Below are 23,003 nucleotides of genomic sequence, written 5' to 3'. Positions count from 1 at the left end.
GTAAAGTATAAAACTTGAGGAATCAATGATTTCCAAAATATTGTTACAGTATTGTACCGAGTCAGTTTCTTTTCCGCTTTTCAAATAATACTTAGAACGTGGAATATATCTTTGACACATACAAAGGCTCGTCAAAATCTTTAACGAGACTAATAAGGTCTTTATTGGTAAATATTAAGATGCTTTCATTGCAATACAGACGCTTATATACCAATTCACTGTATTTTTATTTTAATACGTCGAGTATGTGTATATGCTGGTAACGAGATTATCTTAAGACAAGATTACACACTTGATTAACCCTGTCCTTTATCTACAGCGCTAACGTAAATGAATATTAAAATATTTTTAACTATTAACTCTAATAAAGAATTATTTTAAATCAGTAACAGGAAAAAAAATTGTCTTTATTGATACTAGTTTTCTTGCGGGTCCCGAGAAAATATAAAACTTGATTGTACCACACGATCATCAAAAAAATGCTTTTAAATAATAGCACACATGACTTAAAACACCAAATTTATTTCTTATGTATATTTTATATTTAATTCGAATGGAAATAATCACTTTCTTCTGTTCTTAGTTTCTTGAGTCCGCGTCTATCTTCTTAATTTGGAGTCATTTGTTCGCCTGGTATTTCTTATTAAAGAAATTATTAAAAATAAAAAGCACATTTTATTTTACAACATACACACACCAAAACAATATTTTACAACACGCACAAACGAAATTTCCAATATACAGAAATATATTGTTAAATATTATTATTATTATTTAGTTTTATATGTGGTGGTCATAGATACTGTTGTATTAGATATAATAATAATACTTTCGATTTGTGAAACTGCCATTCGCATAAATTAAATAAGAATGAAAAGTTAACTGTTACATTGTTCATCAATGTTCATATAAAAATAAATGCAAATAAAGTTAAAAAAGAAAGATTTCAAAGTAACGCTTTGGAAATCTGTTATTGTATGTAAAAGTAACCTATAATAAAAATAAAAAGGTTACTTTCCTTAGGAATTTATAGCTGGATCTATAAATTTCTAAGGAATACTTTCAAATTACCAAGTTAACGTCTAAAAATATATAACTTCTTTGATTTGGTCTTCAGCGAACTCGGATAGCATTATTGATTGTCAATATTGATGTAAAGTTGTAACCATACCATATGTATACATCAAACAAGATACGAATCTTGAAAAAACTGAGCCCAGCCAATACAAACCTTTAATACCGATAGAAATTTTGAATGACCACCAGGATAATTAATTATAGCAGTAAAAGTTTTAAAAGGGTGAATGTATAGCTTAATTGTCAGCAAAATGCTTTAAATCTTTTTAATCGTCCTGTATAATGATCACTGTGATATATGTTACATTAATTTAATTTTTCTATAGGAATGCGACTGGCTATTGACTTCTGATAGTATAATCAATCTGCAGGGACGGATAGTAAACAATAATTAATAATTTCTAATATGTGGTAATCTGAATGTAGAAATAGCTTTTTCGTACTATTTTATTATAATATTATTTAATATTTATTAAATTAATTATTATTGGATGGGTTGTACAATACAATAATTGAGCTTTTAAACCTGTAATAAATCATACTGCGTAAAACTGAATTTGTAGGTCATTTAAAAATGTATCCTATGACAGTAATTAAAATAACACGTTTTTTGGAACAATATTCAGAGGAAGTGTAGATAATAGTTATAATTAAGTTATATTGATGAAAATATATGTAAAAAGTTATACAATAAGCCCACAAAATTAAACAAAATAATGCAGACATGCAAACAATAAACGGATCAATTTGATAAGCGCTAAAAAGTTAATATTTTAATCATGGTTTATTTTTTTAAAAAAGGATATTGTTTATCTCTGGCTTCTTCGTGAGAACGATCACGGAATGGAGATTTTTCCTGAAAAAAAAATAGTGTTAAAATTTATTATAAATAGTTTAACAATGATTATAAATAGTATAGATTATAATTAGTGAGGCATCCTTGCCATAATTTAAATTAAAAAATAAAACACTTACCCTTTTGTGATATTTTTCGTAATGATGATCTTCCTGAGATCCATTCTGATGATTGCCCATTTTTACAACAGCTGTAAAATATGTGATAAGTAATAAAAAAAGTTATATAAATAAACGACGAGGTAATAAGTAGCTCCATGTCATGATATGTCTATAACAAAGTAAGATGCATGTACTATAGTGCTACAGATACCGCCGTACCACACCTTAGATATGCCAACGATTAGACGGAGGCAGTATAAACCACTCCATTACTTTACTGCGCTCATGCTGTCTTTCCTCCATCACACCTCGCCGCGCTTTCCTAAGGCGCGGTACAGCAGTTTCGATAGCACTTTATTACACTACTATGTTAGATTTTATTACTTATTTTTATTTGTACTTTTGACATAAACTATAACATAACATAACTTATGCAGCATTACAAGGCAATAAAATATTAATCACATAATAATCTTAAAACAACTGAAAGCCAATGACGCTTACTAACATTTTATGAATTGCGTGAGGTAGTTTCTCACCCCTACTCTAGTTATAATTTGTTTTTAAACAAATAAATATAATCCAAACCTTTTTGTTCGTCACGACGTCGTTTTTGCTCTAAAATTGCCGTCTCCTCAGCTCTGTCCTAAAGGGAAAATTATATTACATCTATGTTCCTTACAGAATGCAAAGTTTTATAGTTCGATAAGTCCATAAATTGCATAACTGTTCCATACCATAAACACTTACAACTTAGTTACATAATAACAGTAATAATATAATTTTCACATAATATACAGATTTTTCATTTCAAAAATATATATATTTATAAAACACAAATTAATGTTCACCAAGTGACCTATGTATTTATTTAATATCATAATGATGGAAAAAGTAAACAAGAGATGGTGTCAATGATCGTTAGAACTACTATAACCTTTTCAAGGTTACTTAACGGAAATTGTTGGTTGAATTAAAGTTTTTGTATTATTTTATAACATATTATTTATGCATCAAACTTTAAAATCTTTTACAACATGATACATGATTAATACTAGGAATAAAACTAAACTCATAATGCTATAAAGTATTATATAAATTTCGCCTTAAAAATTCTACAAATCCTAGGGTATGAGTGTGCGTATATATAATTAAGTTTCACAAAACATCGTAACCCTTCCTTTTCTTAGTAATGAATCTAAAATTAAAATTGTATTAATATATAAATCTTATTACAGCATTCAAAAGTTCTTGGTTGATCAAAATGGTTGATATTATAATATGTACACATCAAAAATTGGTAATTTCCATTTCAAAAGTGCAACTGTTGGGTTTCTGTGCAGCACTTCTTAGCAGATCAACATTTCAAACAGATGGTAGCTTGGTACTTATAATATTAAGATAATTGACGATTTAAAAGATTGACATATGTTTACATGCCTATTTGAATAAATATTTTGCATTTGAATATGTTAAAAATATTCGTTTCAGCAAAGGTAATGCTTACCCGCTTGCGGCTCATCTTACGCTCTTTACGTTCGTCGCCTCTAACTTTTGACTTTCGTTTTTCCTTTTCCGGAGAACGTTCTTCGATATCTTTGCTACCCTGCTCATTCAGAAACATAAAATTATTATTTGTGACATATTAAAAAAATACATATTCAAAAACCATTTTAAAACCAAATACTTTATAAACAAATGAGTTAAAAGAAGCAATGTACTAAGCTATTTTTCCCTTTCATCGGTGTTCTGTACCAATCAATTTTCAACTCTGGCTTCATTTTGTTTGATCAACATATTCTCGATATTTCTTCAATTTCAATTACTAATGATGTTCTCTATAATTTTTCTTCATATAATGACAGCATCTTGACCACCAACACAATTAGTAACTTAGTACGTCTTGGCAAGACTTTCTTCTCTTGTTCACAGTTTCTTTCAGTAGCCTTCGTTTTTCCTTTATTTTCGAGAACATTTTAACTTAATCCATTGTCTCATTTAACTCATTGTGTTTATATACAGTACAAGTTAACCTCTTACCAATGTTCGACTGGACTGGGCTGACTGGACTTACGATACTTTTCTATTAATTACTTTTTAAAAGTTTTAATGTATATTTTAGTTCTTCATTGCAATAGTACCTTCTGTGTTGATCTTGAAAAATTGCTTGCTCCATCATAAATTCCCCTTCTTTCCTTATGGACACGATAACATTGTAGCATTCACAGTAGACATTCTCAATTTTCTAATCCTTCTATCTTTGCAAAGGTTGTGGAATCATATTGTTGGTGTAGAAATTCAGACTTCGACATAGGAAATAGATGATTTTCATTTTATTTAGTAGATATAATTATTGTCTTAATTGTTATTAATTGCGAAATACGTACGTGCCTTTAAAAACTTTTGTCTTTCAAAGTAATAAATTATTTTCTTCATTACTTATACAGTTGTACAATTGATTTGCTCTTGTTTGATACATGTCTTCTAATTATTTTAATACGAGTGGCGTTGGTAGTCTGTCTCTTTTCTGTTGTAGTGTAGTATATATATCTTTATCTTTATTTATTATTTACATTTAACATTAACTTGCTTATTTAACATTAAATTGTTGTCTTCCAAAGTGATTATCATTCTTCATTTATAATGTAAAGAAGTATATCAGATTTTGGTTATAAATCGTTTTTTATAAGTTTATAAATAATTTTCTCAGGGTCCGATGAGGAGTTATTAAAGCAATCTCACTTTTTTATTCTATTTACACTAATGGTTGAGTGTCTTATTGTTTTTCGCACATCTCATAGTCCGAGGATCTTGATCACAATTGCGCACATTAACATTAGGTGTTATTTAAAAGGTTTGACGTCGCAGTTGGCGTCGATTCGTAACCGTGGTCCAGCCCAATCGTCAGTCCGGTGCTAGCGCGATGCAAGGTCGATTAATTTTAACAATACTCACCTTGCCATTGCCGCTGTTTTCTACTTTACGACGCTTCACATCTGTCAATGAAATATACATGTACCATTTTAGAATAAGACATTTCTTTTTATTTATTTTGAAGAAATATTAAATAAATAAATATTTTTATTATTAAACATTCATACACGTACCACGATCAATATCATCAGACGCAAGGCGATGATCATGCGGCGGTGAAACTGTTTCTAAATAACGCTCCTCCTTGAGAAAACAAAGGATTAATTTAATTACTCATATCAAAAAACTATATCTAGAGAAGTGCCAACAATATCTAGAAATATTTTAGAAAAATCCAAGTTCACGATTTGGCAGCATGCCATGGGACGATGGTTATTAATGGGAGCCTCTAATGGACACTATAATGGAGAAGGCTATGCTCGGGAGTTTCGCTGCGATATCGAATCAGAAATGGATTCAGCAGAAGAACTTAGGTCGCTAACGTAGCTCGTAAAATTGCTCGTCTAAAGTGGCAGCAGGCGGGGCACATCGCTCATGTAACCGATGGCCGTTTCAGAATAGAATTCAGATTGGTAAGTTAAAGTGGCAATTGACAGGCGACATAGTTTGCAGAACAGACGATGACCGCTGATGGCTTGAAGTATTAAAATGTCATCACCCACAAGATATAAATAAAAGAAATTTATGAGGGAGGTAAGTGTCCAGTAGTGGAGGTCTTAGCTCTGTTATGATGATGGTGTTGAATTATTGAATGACATATACTTACTCTGTGGGAACGATCTCTCGGTGATCTTTCTTTGCTTCTTACTTCTTCTTTATTTCTCTCTTTGAGAGACCTAATGAAAAATAAAAAGCATCAAAGAATATATGGTAACTAAAACGAGGCTGCTTAAAAAGTGTCATAAATTTATGTGTTGCGTGAAAGTAAATAACATACCTAATGCTATAGTTTTTTTAATAATATTTTTTTTTCAAATACAAAAGAATATCAAATCTTTCATATCTACTACTCATTACACTAATTCATTTGCATAACGAAGTTAAAATCAATTCGGAAACAATTTAATGCGACTGTCTTGTGAATATATATTTTTTTAATGTGTATGAAAACGCCTATTTCAACAATTTAAAACAGATGTAAATGTAACTATAACTATTTCTATATACAATACAAGACTTACGATCTAGCTTCTCGCTTCGATTCTTTGTCACGATCAGAATCTTCACGGCGTCTGTCATTGTTACGGGATTCTTTTTTATCTGAGTCTGGCAAAAAAAATATTAATTTTATATGAAGAATTTTTTATTTCAACACATTTATAATTTATGTGTTAATAACCAATATCCATGACAAACATGCGTTATTAAAATTTATAACATAAAGAAGTTCAATTTCGGGTAACAGAAAATTTTTTTGACGATTTAATTTTTAACATTATCGTTGTTTCTAAATTTTAAAACGACTTTTGCAATTGTGCCATGCATCAAAGATATAAGAATTTTTATAAAATCTCTCACCGACTGGTTGTGGAGAGGTGCTTGCCTCAACCTCTTGCTTTACGGGAGCACTATCCTCTTTGACTGATGCCGGCGGTGCTGAAGCAGTCGCTACTGGTTTATGCTGATCACCCATCTAAACACATGAAAAATACATTTAAAAAATACACATTAAATGGCTATCATCCATCGCCGGTATTGTCGTAACAAGATGGAAGACAACCTTATTAAGATCATCAGAAATTTGAATGCAGGCCTCTCTACCAAAAGGTCCATTGGGAAATCTGTAGAGAAGGCCTATATTCCGCAATAGACATCCCTAAGGCTAAAATGTTGATGGTGTTGATGATTGTCGTACCTAGAAGTAAATTCCTAATATGTTAATAACGTGTCTAGTTAGATCACTAAACATTATACAACTCACCTGATGAAAGTCACATTCCCTCATCATATTTGGCACTTTGTTTCGCAGCTGACCACTGTATCCCGTAGCGAGCACATACAAATCCTGGCGCTGGCTCTTTTCTTCTTCTTTTACCTGGTGAAATACGACGTAATTTTCTTATTATTTTAAACGTTTAAACTGCTATCGGTTTATCAGCAATCATCAGAATTAATACTGGTGTAAACAAAAAATTCTTTGTGTATGAAAAACTCTATAATTAGACCCTTCCAGATTAGACCCTAGTAAAACTAGGGTCAAGAATGCAAATGAAGAACCAAAAGCCAGTATTTATTAACAAGCTGCGTGACGGCAAAGAGAGTGAGAAAGAGAAATCAGACCTCCTTAACTGCAGCCTAAAAGCCGTCGTTTGTGGGTTAAGGCACCTTACTGGCGCACATTTCATCATAGCATTTGAAGGACCGCACCACTTTTTTTATCTCTCGCGGGGAAATCTTTCTTAGGGAACCTTTTTATTGAGAGGGAAAGAAAGGATTATTTCTGACTCATACCGATAAACCTCACGGTCTTTTTTGGCGTCCTTTGTTAAAACTACAGGAATGGTTTCGCATACTACCGTAGTTTCTCAAACTTAGGATAGAACTGCAGCCTTCAGGTTGGCCTACCGGTTATCATACGAACACAAGCAGAATCAGCTTGTGCGCCACCACGATGGCAGAACTTACGAGCGGTGGATCACTCTGAATCCGTCACTAAGACTTAAGATTGTTGGAGAAGCGCGTGATAAACTGTTATTTCTATCTCCTTCCACAGCCTCCAACAACAAAGGGCTCTAAGCCTATCACAAGTTGGGGCATTTAATCAACACTTTGTACACATCCGCCGATTTAACGAATCATTTGAATTTATACAAATGCCCTACGTCATCTGGCGGCCAGTTTGCTGAGAAAAATTTGCGCGGCAAAAAACGAACGTGTGTAACGATACTCTCTTCTACTGGACAATTTTCATTACGTTATAAATAGAAAATTTTACAGTACGGTTACTAAGATGTTGTTGAAAACAAAAATAAGCTATATTTTATGAATTATAGCTATTGAAGTAAGTCTATGAACATACCTAAAAGAATTATATTGAATCTGTAATCAAAATAATAAAATTTCACCTTTTCAACTTTTCTCTCTATGATCTGCGCTAATCTCCCTAGTACAGGGAAGTGAGGTAGCACGCGTATGAGCACTATCAATGCATTGCGAATCTGCACGTAGTCCCCGGAGTCCAAGCATACAACCATAGCTTTTGTAATCTTGTAGTGCCATTTATGACACACGTGCCTGAAAACAATGTAATGTCACATTCTTAGATATTTTGAATCAATGAATTCGTCAAATTGAAATGAAAACGTTACAGTCTTAGGTACAAAGTTTGTTTTTTCAGAAAAAAAAACACTTAATTTATAGCTTATGATACAAATTTTACTTTGCTAATAAGTAAATAAAATAAACCTATGCTTTATCAGTAATAAAATGGGAATGAGAGTATTTTATATTAGTATTGACCTGTAGTTTTCATAGCCGACGTGGTCGTTGGCCTCGGTGAACTGGTTGGACACGCGGTACTTGGTGACGAAGCCGGGATAGTGCGCGCACTCGCGGTGGAAGGCGGCTCGGTCGGCGTGCCAGCGCATGGCCGTGCCCAACACCTTGCACAGGAATGTGCCGTAGCGGGCAGCCTCACCCTCCGTGCACGACATCACCGAGTACGTGATATCACAGAATAGCTGTTCACAATCATAACGTTAACCAGCTGCTTCAACTTACTTCATACTGTCTAATATTATTGCAGTTGCAGTCCAATAATAAAATATACAAAACGATATAAGACGTTGTTAATTAATTTAATACCTCAATAACAAATAAAAGTGAAACAAAAATAAGTTTTCTATTTTTTATACTATTACTCTCTAGAACAATTTATTTCAATTGTTTGTCATAGTCTCATCTCCCATTATCGCGATCTCTGGCATTTTTCTAACCAACCATTTGCTAATTCTAATTCCGAATTAATAATAAAAGGTTGTCAAATATCTCCCTTCCGCCTTTTTGTCTTTTGAATTTCGCGGCTATGTACAAAGCGCTACAGAGCTCGTATCTGGCAATACTATACATAATTTGTCTTGACATAACCTACAAAACGACGCTATGCATGATAAGTTTGGATATTGCGTTCAACAGTTATAGACGTGTAAACATGGAGTTCACTAACGCCGAAATTCGCGCTATTTTAAAGATTTCCTTCGTTAAAGGCAAATCCGCTAGATAAACGTTGTGAGATTAATGGTGTTTTAGGGGATGGTACTCTATCACTTCGGACCGCGGAGGAATGGTTTCGACGATTCAGAGCCGGCGAAAACGACACCATGGATAAGCCAGCCGGCGGAAGACCTTGTAACGTTGCAAGTTAACGTCCCATAAATCTCAGTTAAAAATTTAACCAAAAAAATATAAACACGATAAACATCACATAAATCGCAATACAGCAAAAAATTGTTCAACCCTTAGCGGGTAAAGGTACGTCTCAAGTGGCGTGGTGTCGTGGGAGCGTGCTATTGGTTCAGCGGATCTTTGTTTTTATAACAAAAATTCCTATGCGCCCGCGCACCAGCGACAGCAGTTCACATTTGCCAGGCAGAAGGATCCTGGCCTCGGTCGTGTTCACTAGCTAGGTGTCGTCTCACGCACCGACGCACACTCTTTGTGTTGGTTGCGTTCACCAGCTATGTGTCTTCTCACGCGCCGGGGCCAATTAGAATTTACGTTATAAATTCACGTCTTGGTCCTATTCATTCTCTGGGCATCATTTAGTTCACGCCACAATCTTTACATCGCCTCGCACCCCAAAGGGGTGCGACTTTTATGCTGCGACTTTTACACTGCAAGTTTTATACTGTTGTAGGCCTTCTGCCCACTACCCTTAGATAATTAAATATATACATACTTTTCTTCTTGTGCCTTTTTTGTTGCCCACAACCCATTTTTATTAAATATATAAATTTTTCTTCTTTATAACGGCACAACCTGTGACGACAAATACCAATCAAATCATGGACTACATCGAGTTAGACCGGCATGTGGCATCTCGTGACATCGCCCAGGAGATGGGAGTTAGTCACCAAACCATTTTAAACCATCTGCAAAAGGCTGGATACAAAAAAAAGCTTGATGTTTGGGTGCCGCATGATTTGACGCAAAAAAACCTTCTGGACCGAATCAACGCCTGCGATATGCTGCTGAAACGGAACGAACTCGACCCATTCTTGAAGCGGATGGTGACTGGCGACGAAAAATGGATCACATACGACAATATCAAGCGAAAACGGTCGTGGTCGAAGGCCGGTGAATCGTCCCAAACAGTGGCCAAGCCGGGATTGACGGCCAGGAAGGTTTTGCTGTGTGTTTGGTGGGATTGGAAGGGAATCATCCACTATGAGCTGCTCCCATATGGCCAGACGCTTAATTCAACCATCTACTGCGAACAACTGGACCGCTTGAAGCAGGCGATCGACCAGAAGCGTCCAGAATTGGCCAACAGGAAGGGTGTAATGTTCCACCAGGACAACGCCAGACCACACACTTCGTTGATGACTCGTCAGAAGCTACGGGAGCTCGGATGGGAGGTTTTATCACATCCACCATATAGCCCGGACATAGCGCCAAGTGATTACCACCTGTTCCTGTCCATGGCGAACGCCCTTGGTGGTGTAAAGTTTTAACTCAAAAGAGGTTTGTGAAAAGTGGCTGTCCGAGTTCTTCGCAAATAAGGAGGGGGGCTTCTACGAGGGAGGTATTATGAAGTTGCCGTCTAGATGGAAACAGATTATCGAACAAAACGGCGCATATTTGAACTAAATCCGATCACTGTAACACTTTTTATAAAGCATTGAATAAAGAGCAAAAAAGCGGAAGGGAGATATTTCACAACCTGTTATTTGTGGCTCAACAGTAGAGAACTGAGACTTGAAATCGTAGGTCGCGCATTCGTTACAATCTCCTATAATTTACACTTTATACATTAATTATATTTGTATGTAATGCGAATGCTCACAAAAAAGTTTACAGAGGATGGGCAGCAGCGTACTTTGCGTACCATAATACAACACTGCGATCGCCACATCGACTGCCAAGCGTGGCCATTGTGGTGTATCCCCCAACAGATATCTTTGGGGGTGGCTTATGCCTTGCAATGGGCGTCTACTGAAACCGCAGTATCGCACTTTAGACAGGGGGGCCTTTAGGTTTTAAAGTGGAGACCACCTATGGGTGGCAGTACCGAAGTGGATAAATATAAAATGTTATTGCACCCTCAACGCTGGGCCAGGGTGAATAACTTACTCTATCATAACATAGGAGAGTGGAGAAATTAGGAGTCTTGAGTGCGTGCACGGTGTGGACAAACTCGGCGCAGTAGAGCGCGTCGGCGGCGGTGAACACGCAGCGCGGGAACAGGCAGAGCTGCATGAGGCGCGTGACGGTCTCGTTCTTGGCGGACTTGGCGGCGCGCGCGGGGAACCAGCCGCTACACTCGCGCTGCAGCCGGGCGGACACGCGCGCCGTGTGCTCACGCTGGCGCCGCCGCTCTTCCTGCACACCAGACCAATGTTACCTATCATTACCATTTATATACAGATACATATGACACCAAGGTCGCGGAAGGTCGCTGGATACGGTTAGAGCGACACCTGTCATCGTGGCAATCTTTTAGTGAAGCCAATGCCTTGCAGTGTGCATCGATCAGCTGACATGATGATGATGATGATGATGAAACACCGAAACTGACGAACTTTGTACACCGTCTGTACATCATTAGATCTACCCATAACAATGAAAAAAAATACAACGTTATATGCAAAACAGAGAATTGTAATTAACATCTTATTAGCCAGGTATTCTAAGCCTCAAAGATTTTCTTATCAGTGTATTGACAAATAAACAACTATTGCTAGTTATACGTTTTATACATCACAGACAACATACATTAGTTTTGTAAAATTTGTTTTTGACATGTTTATTCTGGTACATACTATGTTTGATTTGATAATTGATCCCAAAGAAAATACATGATGACACCGTCGTACCGCAACTTGTTAAATCGAAATTGTAAAATAGAATTTAATTATAATATTACTCCTGACGTCGTATGTTTACAGATAAATATGTAATTCATTCATTTTTGTACTATATTTAAGTTAATGGCCTACCTAAGTATTTAGGAAAAAAAATTCCGTTTAAACAAAACCTATTTCGTTAGAATATACTTTGATATACATGGTCAAGTCACACTGTTATTTTATGTAGTATTAAGCAAATTACTGTAGCTCATATAAGACATAATCACAAATATTCCATATGTACTTACTTGCAGTTTTTCTATCAACGTGTTAAAACGCTCCTGTTCCTTTTTCCCTTTTGTACCCTGCGATGAATCTTTGGCCGCATTAGAAGCTGCAATTTTTAGACGCTCAATTTCACGGTCGTAGCTCTCTTCGGGAACTTTAAGATCGTACATGGACAAAGACCTAAAAAGATAAACATCACATTTGCTGATTTAAATTTTACGGATTAAAGTTTTAACTATCTTCTTTTCAGCCGACAGTCGCCCCCTACAAGGCATAGACCTCCCCCAAAGATCGCCACAATGAAAAAAAGGAATAAAACTTGTATGAACGCAATTAGTTTAATTCAATATCTTTTTTCCTAATAATCTTTGAAATGTGTTATTGGTTAATAGAACTTTCACTGATTTATGTATATTAAACGATCTTAATTAATTTTTTAAAATATTATGTTTCACGCGTAAATTGTAATATGTAAATATTAAAATACATACCAAAAAGAAACATAAAACTCCGGTGATATATCTTCCCAAACTCTAGAAGGTAGCAAAGGCGTTATTGATATGACAACTGGCTCTAATATTTCTTTGGAGGCTGTACAATATCGTTCTATACTTTTTTCCTGGGTTTCCGTTTTACTGTCTGAGCTTTTTCGCAGCTGTTCCGACTTAACTGTTATTTTTTGCGTTAGCACTGGACGGTGGAGGAAAAATGCTACATCGGCGTCCACGTGATAATCTCGCAAAAGTTCCTGCCAATCAAATTGTATTACATTTTTTGGTAAAATGAGTAAATAAGCGATAATCTTAACACTTTTTACTAGATTAAAATATTAAAACCATGCGTTTTTTAAAAACGCGCTGTAATAATATTTTACTATTTTTAACTCGACACTTTTTTTCACCGGTAACTTAAAATAAAATTTAACACCTGCAATGGCGGTAACCTTGCAGCATATTCGTCAGGAGCGTGAGAGGATGCAAGGAAAGTGCCCAATTGCACTAGAGCATCTTGACATTGATCAGCCAGTCGACCAACAACCTTCAACTGAGATCCAGGTGGCTCCCCCGGAGTACTTATTTCTTCATCGTGTTCTAAAAATAAATAAGTTCTCTAAGTGTACTCCTTTTACTTATTAAGCAAAGAATAATTTTAAAAGCTTGTAATTTTTTTTCTGTCTTAAGAAACATACAACGAGTGGTTCTTCACCAGGACTTCATCAGGAAACTAACTTTAGATAAGTTTGTTTCCTGGTGCAGTTACTGAAGTCCCTCACACTGCACAAAAGACAACAAAAAGGGAGATTTTAGTGGGTAAAAATTAGGTTGCTATCCTCCCTCTTTTAGTTCTCGCCTTGTTATAGCGAGAGGACTGAAAAGTTGTGGCATAATCATCCTTGGAGAAGCTCAGAAGAACCTACATGGCCGGCCCGTGTAGAGCTGGCCCAAAGCAGCTGCTCTTAGCGGGCTTGACGAACTCAATTCAGAGACGAATAGGAGAGTGAGAGGAGAGCTCAACTGCGAAGTTGAATTGGGAACGTCGTTACTGATTCCGCAGCTGAGGCGCAGTTATGGGAAACGAATGGATTGTCGGTAGTTTGGTGCACCACTCTTCCTACCCTGCGCAACTAAGCGGGTTCGCAACATGGATTCGGAGGCTGTGTGACCGTAAAGGATAATTATCCTCCGTGGCCAAATAGGTTGAGGGTAGAGTTAAAGACCAGATTCGCCGCAGGGCGCTGAGAATAGCCAGTGATTACGAGTATTTGCTCTCTTGGCGCCCTTGATCGCTGGGTGAGATACTCGGGAGGAGTCAGTTGCCGGCGAGACTGTCTATGTGAACAGCCCTATCTAAAGCTGCTGCGGATGTGTGAAAACGTTTCAGTTGCCCTGCCACATAGCAATGAAGAGGAAACATGTAAGTATGTTAGGGTTATAGGCGAAGCAAGTTAGACATAACCCGTGCTTGAGTGAAGTACTTACACCATATAAAACAAAAAATTCTTTTGAAGGGAAACAAACTACATACTAAGCAAATCTCATATTAAAAGATTAATTACCTTTCCAAACGCAACAATGACGTTGTTGAGCAGAAAGTATGCATAAAGCAATATCTAAATTATTTCCAACCACAGCATCTTTTAAACGAGCCGATGATCTTCGTGTATTCCGTACTTGAGAGAAATACCCTGCCTGAAAGATTTTAACACATGAGAAAAAACTCAGAATTTTTTAATTCCCATATTATTAATGTCAAGTAAGAAACATCTTAGATGCATATTTTTAGTTTGAAATAAGGATCAACACAAATTTTAAACTTACCTCTCCTTTCAAGAGCTCTCCTCCAGCCATAGCATCTAATTGTTCAGGTGTCATTTCTTCAGCCGCTTCAATACCAGCCATCTTTTGTACTATCTCTTTTAAAATTAATAAATCTTGACTGTGTACAGAGACATTTATTATTTAGTTATAAAGTATGTACATTAAATGTATTCAATATTTTTTATTTTCCTTTACAATTAACAAAGGGTTTCGTTTGCTATATTTAGATAAATATTATTTATTATTTTGTGCTATAAATACAGAATACATAATAAAAATTAAAATTTGTTGATTTTTTCATATTTTTGGTGCCAATATTTTAAATGCTATTACTTTCTTTCTTGTTTCTAAATTTCATAAAGTATTTGTGTTCTATGTAAAGATAATGAAAATAAATGTCATATTAAAATGGTATTGTACCTTTGTTGCGCCTTCAATCTGTTGGCAACAAATTGTAAAAGAGCAGTGAGTTCTATATTATGTTTCTTAAAAGCAGCTCCTGCAAAGGCAGCTAAAGCCTGTAGCCAGGGAGGATGTGCTGCCCCTCCACTATTAGCCTTTCCTGCACACAATGCTTCCAGCAAACAATACCCCAGGACATCCAGTGACAAAGATGTTAGATATTTTAAAGATTCCACTACTGGTCCAATTAGGTTGTCATATGTTTGAATCTAAAATAAAAGTATAATTATTAATTATATGAAATTTGGCAAAGATATAGAAGAAAAAAATTGTTACAAAATCACAGAGACTACCCTTGGAGCCATTTTTATACAATCAATTCACAAATTGCGTACTTAGTTTGACTTACTAAAAATAAACTACGCTTTGAGACAGCTATTATATGTAACAGTATTGCTACAAATATATTAAAGAGAATTTTAAAAAATTACACGTTTAATAAAACTAATTTCAGTTTAATTTTTACATGTCTTGTTAGTAAAGGATAGAAAATCGAATGCAATGATGCAAAAGTTATATCTTTTTGCAACTTATCATTTTCATAGGAGTGTAAGTGTGATTATCTAATAAATCTATTAATATAATAATAAATACATCAAATACGATCCATGAAGCTAAGATTTTAAAATGAATTATAACATCATCGCCATCATACATCATCATCAACAATCACTTTAGCCAGTGGACGTTCCCTGCTAGACATAGGCCTTCTCCATAAATTTCCAATAGGTACGCTTATAGTCGTCTGCAACCAGTGCCTTCCGACGACAATGTCTGGTGTGTCTCCTACGCTGCACTTCCGCTCCACGGTCTCCATTCTAGAACCTTAATGTCCCAGTGGCTATCAAGCTATATGACCTGCCATTATGTTTATATAAGCCATTAAGATGAGTGACAAATTGTGTTATCTAAGAATTACCTGCAGTAACATATAATCAAAGAGGAAAGCTGGTGCAGCATGAGATAATTTCCCAATTAGGCGGCCTTGTGGTTTAATATTTTCTTTGGACACACGCTTCATTATATGCTTTATTCTTTGTAAGGAATTCCCTCTAACTCGCATCAGTGCAGGTATCTTTTCACCAGACTCGTTTTTCCAACGGGAATATAAACAATACCTTAAATTAATTTGAATAAACATTAAAAATCACCTCTGAATTCTAAAAAAATTGTGATGAAAATTATTAAAACTCAATAGCTCCGAACTAACCAAAAAATGCAATCAGGTCAAGGGTTTTATGGGCCATAGTAAAGTTCACTTTAGTTTTTTAAATTACTTATTCAAGAGCTCAATGAGTACAACTCCATGACTAGATTCCATTAGAACAAGGACTTGTCGCATCTAAAGCCAGTGTTAAGGCCGCAATAAATGTTCGAAGATAGTGACATTAAATGGCTAATTATTTTCTATGGGACATTTCAAGAGCACAGTCTCCCTCCCATAACCCTCCAAAAACACTTGCTAAAGCCCCTAAATTTCTAAGGATTAAAACGTAAAACTCGAAAAGAAAGGACGGCGTTTCCAATAACCTAAACTAAGAAGAGTGTTTTAAAAACCGCCATATTAACCCTATAAACCTTGAAAATATTATTGTTAAAAAATAAAATACATTTATTTTATGTTATTTTCAAAAGTATTCTTCTTTTACATATACTAAAACTATAACATTTTGCAAAAAAATTATTGACAAAATGAATATGATATATTCACCTGCATTGATATGGATATAACTTTAATAAAGTGTACACTTCCTCAGCCATACAACAATTCCCTTCCATAAGTGTCAGAGCAGGCAAAATCGCAGCATCAAGCACTGTAAGTGCTTCATGATGTAGAGGATCCTCTGCTAAAGAACGAGAAGTTCTTAGTATACGAATTATCTAAAAAAAATAAAAAACTTAGTACTTTTAAGGAACCTTTAAGGAAAAAATAATGTATTATAATAATATTGACATACTTTGTACATTAAAACAGGATCATAATGTAATGAAGGTCCCAATAATATCAGAGCTGGAATGACAGTCTCCTTCATATCCTCAAAGGTTACGCAAGCAGGAGGTGCTAGCTTTGATTTTAAAGGTGGTATTGGCAATCCAATTATTTTTGGTGCCACACGGCATTGTCTGAAAATAATATTTTTTTTATATTATTCCACAATGATTGCAATACAAATATTAAACAATTAAGAGATCGTTAATATATCAGCTTCATTATCAACTCAAAATCACTTAATATCTTGCCTTGAAGTCTTTTGACTAGCATGGAAAGTAAAGAATTTAATTGCAAGGAAAACTAAAAAAAATGCATATATGTGTATAAATGTAATACGAACAAGTTAATTTTAGTTATATGTATTAACATGTAAGTTATATTTTAATATTAGATAATCTTAGACACATCCACTCTTTTAAGATATGGTAGTAAAAATATATTTTCTTTTATTATAATCAAAATATTCTGATTATCTAATCCACTGTCAATTTCTAGGTTCTTTACATAAAAAATTATGTAAAGAACCTAGAAATTATATTAAAATTTTCAGTCATTGTTCCCATTTCATGACAATTTTTTTGTTTTTCAATTGACACAATGTGTTTTAAACCCATGTTAAATAGAAACAATTTCAAGATAATGCTATCGTTCGGTAAACGGAAAAATTTAACACACCAGTATCTGAATGCATTCACACAATGTATAACAATAGACCTAAAACTGTCATCATGCCACCATATAAATTCAGCCTTTAACCACCAACAAACTAGACATGTTGTGCATATTCTGATATTAATTCTACAGTATAACAATTTTTTTTCTGTATACTAATTTTCTGTGTAAGACTAATACACGAATTAGATTTGAAGTTAATAGTTAAGTTTTTTGTACAAAGCTAATATTGATCAAAACATTAAAATTCAAGTATGTTGTATAAAATATTGCTAATTGTATAAGTTATTTGTGTAGAGACTTGACAAAGATCACGTGGTTAAAAATTTGTTTTTTATATTGAGACACACACACTGCTTCAGATAACTCAAAATTTCACTTACGTCCTATAAAGGGGCTCTACAAGAGCATGCAACATTGAGCACAAAGCCAGAGCGGGGCGTGCCGTCATACTCGTAGTAGGAAGACGCGCAAGTAACGCAGCAAATTCGCGCCAAGCTGTTACTTTTAGCAACGCTTCGCACAAAACCAACTTTTGATTATTCCAATACTCCTGTTCCATAAATAAAAAAATTAGTTAAACTTGTACATTGGGACATATATGCTTAAATAATCTGTCCGTATAAAACATCAATAAAACTTGATATAAACCATTTGTTTGGGTTCGCTGCATCTACTATAACATAGCTTAAAAGAATAGTGTAGTAATTATACCAGTCAATAATAAATTATTCTACCTACATCAATTAAACTTACTTATTAATAAGATAACTAAGGAAAAAATTAATTTATAACCATGGTTAACTATTTTTTGTCAGTAGTTCTAAAAAATTTTCCATACAAAAATATATTGCCTATTTCAAAATAATACATTTATTATATACTTTTAACAAATAGTTTTCTTACCTGCGGGTCAGCTTTCTCTTCAATAAATTCAGTAGCTCCATTAGTTTGGGGACCTTTGGTAGATACAATGCTAAGCTTACGAATGTAATCCTGCACTGATTTCACCTCTTTCTCAGCTTCTCTAGCCATAATTGCATCATCAGGACGTAACTAAAGCAAGTTTAAATTAAAACTGGCATTGACAAAACAAAAATTTGTAATGATATACAGAAGTTGTCATCTTACCCAGGGGTAAATATCATCCAAGGATATAACTTGATGTTGCAATAGTAAAGCAATAACAGTCATTAATGCAGGAGGCTCTTTATAGCTTTCAAGGACCTCCATATTTCCAAGTTTAAAACCTAAAACCTCAGATATCACTTGTGGATCACCCATGTAATTTTTAATAAGAGATATAAACAATTTATCTAGGTGTGGACGAGCTTCAAAAGATTCTAAAATGATGTCCAAAACCCTGTTTGGATCTAAATTGAAACAACCTATAAGAAAACAAAATCATTTAGATAAAATGAAACAGACAAAAATAAAAACATTGGTAAGGAAATAAAAGCATATAATTATACCTATTAGTGATTGAATGATTTCTAATAGTGTTTTCCATTCTGTATCTTCTGATGTATCTTGATTTAATTCTACAATTAACTTAGCATATCCTTCACTTTCCTCTCTAAATAAATTGAATTTACGTTGTTTATAGCTGGAAAAAGATAGTAAGGTTTAATGAGCACTTAATACTTATGAGTGTGGATTGTGTTTCTTTGTTTTTTCTGTCACCCAATTATTTCCAAAGAGTCTATTATTACCTAAGTCAAGATTTTTAACTGACTATGCAAGTAATGCACTGGTACACAGATGTACTTAAAAACATTATCATGGGTTTTTTATGAAATGAAGACAAAACAAACATCATTGTGCATATTTGTTTTATTTGACAAATTTCTCCCTGATCCCAGTATGTGCAGATATACAGACTTTTTCTTCATGTACAATCAAAAAATGAATACTGCATGTTAAAAAAAATATTTTTTGATATTTAATTCTCAAATTTAACACTAACAATGGTTTAATCATTAATGTACTTACTATAATTTAGTTTTGATTTTAATAAATTTTGTATAAAAATTCTTATTTTTCAGTGTACCAACATCTTGTAATGTATCAATTTCCAAACGCTCTTTGAGTAATTTATCAGATATAAAGGATTCCAATTCCTTGACTATGTAGCAAAAATTGGTTCTCTCTTCACTTTGAACTTCGATACAAGTTTCCGCATCCAGAATGCAAATAACATCTAAGATAATTGATGGTACATCAGCATGTAATGCCTAAAAAGAAATTAATTATTTAATTTCATTTTCTTTAATTTAAATTAAAAAAAAGAAAAATAAATTTGACTTACTGTTATATCACACAGAACTGATATAACGGCATCCTTTTTTAAATTACCATGTAGACCACAAAAAAGTAAGTCATATATGTTCTGTGATAAGCCTGACAATTTTCCTGATTTACTAAATAAAGGGCTTTTTCCTTCATCCTTAATGAATTGAGACACTGTTTTAACACTGTAAAAAAAGACTTGTGTAGTTATTCATTATAATACCTATTTTTCATATATATTCATAATATATGTATATATATATATATATATATATATCTATATATTATGTAATAAACATTAATTGAATCTTTCAGTAAATTGTATCGTGTGCTATCACAACATGAAAGATAATATAACATGTTATCTAGGTCAAAAATGGCATGCAAATGCTTCCTGGCAGTCCACAAAGGGAATACTTGATATGTTGGACTTAATAATTTACAAAAAGACAATCATGATGTCAAATCTATCATATCATCTGAGAAACAGTGAAAATTGCTACTCTTTTCTTATCACTTGTTATTACAAATAATTTTAACAAACATGTTATGACTCATGAACTGTATAAATTAAAATAGGAATTACTGTCATTATTTGAGATGAATTCATTTCAAAAGTAACATAATATAGAAAATCATGTAAAAACAGAAGATAACATATACAAAATTGTTTAAATTATCTTCAAAATTGTAAACAGTACTTGAGAATAAAAACTGATGATACCTGTGCTAAGGTCCAGGGCATTAATATTTACTACTTTAATTCATTTAAAATGAAACTCATACACCATTGTTTTCATTGCTTTCTATACTGATAGTAATTAAGATGTTGAAAAAGAAAAGTATACATTACATTATTTCATGAATAATTTAAAATGATTAAAGTAAGATTATGATATTTTTATAAAAATATTATGTAAGTAAACTAAAAATATATAAATAATAGAGAGTTAAGCTATTCACCAAATTCAAATTAAATGGTATTCAAAAACTAATATTATGTTAAGATGGCTTTATATTCAAAGAACAACATTCATTTTATTGGCTTAATTAAGACAAAATTTTACCAAAACTTTTTGATTTTGTTCCACTTATTCTCCAGAGATCTTTAATTAACCCTGTTTATTTATTAGTGAAGACAGATCCAAAAGTAGTCAATGAATCTTAAGTAAATCAATGATATGTAGATAATATTATAACAATCATATTCTATTTGTATATTGTAAACCTTATGGTATGAATCATATACCTTAAAAATTATTGAACTTTTTACTAAGAGTAATTCTGCTATTATTATGATATGCAAGATGATTTAAAATACCATTAACAATACTACTTTTAGACCTCCTCCACAAAAGAGTCTGAGCTTTACAAAGTAAATAGTAAATGTTGTAATTATGTTTTTTAATGATTCCAAACCTAATTTTTTGCTTTCTTTACTTAATGTTCTGACCAATTCTTGTGAACTATTTCCAAAAAGAATTGATGATACCGCAGGTGTTTTTTTTTAATTTATACTTGTTTTCTTTGCTTTTGGCTCTTTGTGTTTTATACATTTTTAAAGCAAATAAAGTACTAAATAAAAATTCGTCATTGTCATTTAACTTTAATAATGATGTGTGTAAATACTTCGTCTTAAAAGGAGACGAAATAGTTAGGAACTTTTAATAAGTAATCCCAAATTATGATCGAATAGAAATTCAATGAACATAAATATTATCGACAATATCTCCTAACCAATAAATAAGTGTTCTGACACTTGTTGTTTTAATAACATGGGATACTAAACTAAATGTATGTTTGTCCTGTTTATATAAATGATGATTAAGACGCATAAAGGTAAAAACTATACATTTAATACACAACATGTGGTATAAAAACAAATTTAAACAGTAGTACACTGGGAATTTACTCACAAATGTTCTTTTCCTGTCTTTTCCCATGTTTTGCAATATTCAGCAACAAACTTCGTCAATGTACTCATGTTATTATATTTATCAATTAAAATATTTTCATAGCAAATTTATATATAAGCACTACACATACGCTACACACCATGGCCGTTCAAGATCACCATAGATAATACAATATACACAATAATATAATTATGTACATGAATGTAAAAGTATAAAGTGTAGAGTTAACTCTCTTAATAAATTTTGACTTAATTAGATTCGACTACAAGAAACGCCTTATCATTTCTTAAATTTTTAAAACAGTAAATAAAGAGTGAACTCTTCCATCACTCTAAATATTTTAATTAATGCTATTTTAGCTAACGTATCTGAAATCTCTGAACTTGATGAAGCTGTAAAAGTTACCAGTATGGAATATAACTGAATTTGAATGAAAGGCCACTGTTTTAACGTTGTAAACGTCGTAGACACTCTTTGTTTCGTAGATAGATTACATGCCAACTACATACAGGCGTCATTACCCCGTTTCCTATTAATGATAAAGCATGGCGAAAATTTTTCTTGCTCCTTTTAAAGCGCCAATTTTTTTAAGGTGGCAGTTATATTAGCTGTAGTAATCTGGAGCACTCTCGTAAGGGACCTAAGTACCTAACTGCCACATTAAAATAACCAAATTATGTATGTTTAGTTTCTTCATACTAGACTCACGATATTTTTCAATGGATATTTTCTACTGGTTAGCGTGTACGCATCGCATTAATCATGTAGGATTATATAATATCCAATGAGATAATAATAGTATTTGTAAAGCATTGTTCCAAATAGATATATATTAGATGAGGTTGTAGGTGTACGGGATACGATAATTTTGAGGGAAACAAAGATTTTGCTGACTAGAAGTTAGTCGGAATATTTGGCAAGATGAAGTCTCCTTCCTATGCTGGTTGATAATAATGTGGTTAATTACCCAAAGCACATTTCACACGTATGTACAGAAAAAAATCAAAACCAATTCTTTAACGCGGACTCCATTTTATTGTAAAATTGATGGAATATTGTGATGTGATTAAACTTAAACATATTTAGCTTA

At 33.4% G+C, this 23,003-nt stretch overlaps 1 protein-coding gene across 1 annotated transcript; it reads right to left on the bottom strand.

Moving 5' to 3' along the window:
• Positions 1 to 502: 502 nt before the first annotated feature.
• Positions 503 to 22,076, bottom strand: tho2 (THO complex subunit 2-like protein). Its single transcript, XM_068771450.1, has 30 exons — positions 21,914 to 22,076; positions 20,017 to 20,182; positions 19,701 to 19,942; positions 19,181 to 19,314; positions 18,840 to 19,096; positions 18,615 to 18,764; positions 18,092 to 18,261; positions 17,002 to 17,167; positions 16,755 to 16,924; positions 15,963 to 16,161; positions 15,002 to 15,252; positions 14,582 to 14,699; positions 14,320 to 14,452; positions 13,191 to 13,354; positions 12,755 to 13,011; positions 12,284 to 12,443; positions 11,260 to 11,508; positions 8,428 to 8,648; positions 8,034 to 8,202; positions 6,890 to 7,003; positions 6,487 to 6,601; positions 6,150 to 6,234; positions 5,735 to 5,804; positions 5,142 to 5,211; positions 4,990 to 5,030; positions 3,542 to 3,640; positions 2,623 to 2,680; positions 2,053 to 2,123; positions 1,884 to 1,933; positions 503 to 633 (listed from the first exon to the last, which is right to left on the bottom strand). Exons 1-30 carry the CDS (start codon positions 21,979 to 21,981, stop codon positions 600 to 602), a joined length of 4,251 nt encoding a protein of 1,416 aa, XP_068627551.1. The 5' UTR covers positions 21,982 to 22,076; the 3' UTR covers positions 503 to 599.
• Between the last annotated feature and the right edge of the window lie 927 nt (positions 22,077 to 23,003).

Source organism: Battus philenor, unplaced genomic scaffold (assembly GCF_028537555.1).
Source record: "Battus philenor isolate CCGP_79_NKW_IND1 unplaced genomic scaffold, ilBatPhil1.0.hap1 SCAF_4, whole genome shotgun sequence".
NCBI lineage: Eukaryota > Metazoa > Arthropoda > Insecta > Lepidoptera > Papilionidae > Battus > Battus philenor.
The sequence above is the reverse complement of the archived record's forward strand: the minus strand, read 5'-3'. Positions and strand labels throughout refer to the sequence as shown.

Excerpts from the sequence above, each read along its gene's own strand:
- tho2 (XM_068771450.1), bottom strand. The coding sequence starts at position 21,981 with ATGAGTACATTGACGAAGTTTGTTGCTGAATATTGCAAAACATGGGAA. Across the intron at positions 19,943-20,016 it reads CAGTTCTGTGTGATATAACA|GCATTACATGCTGATGTACC; the intron begins GTAAGTCAAATT and ends ATTTCTTTTTAG. Across the intron at positions 5,031-5,141 it reads GTCTGATGATATTGATCGTG|ATGTGAAGCGTCGTAAAGTA; the intron begins GTACGTGTATGA and ends TTTCATTGACAG.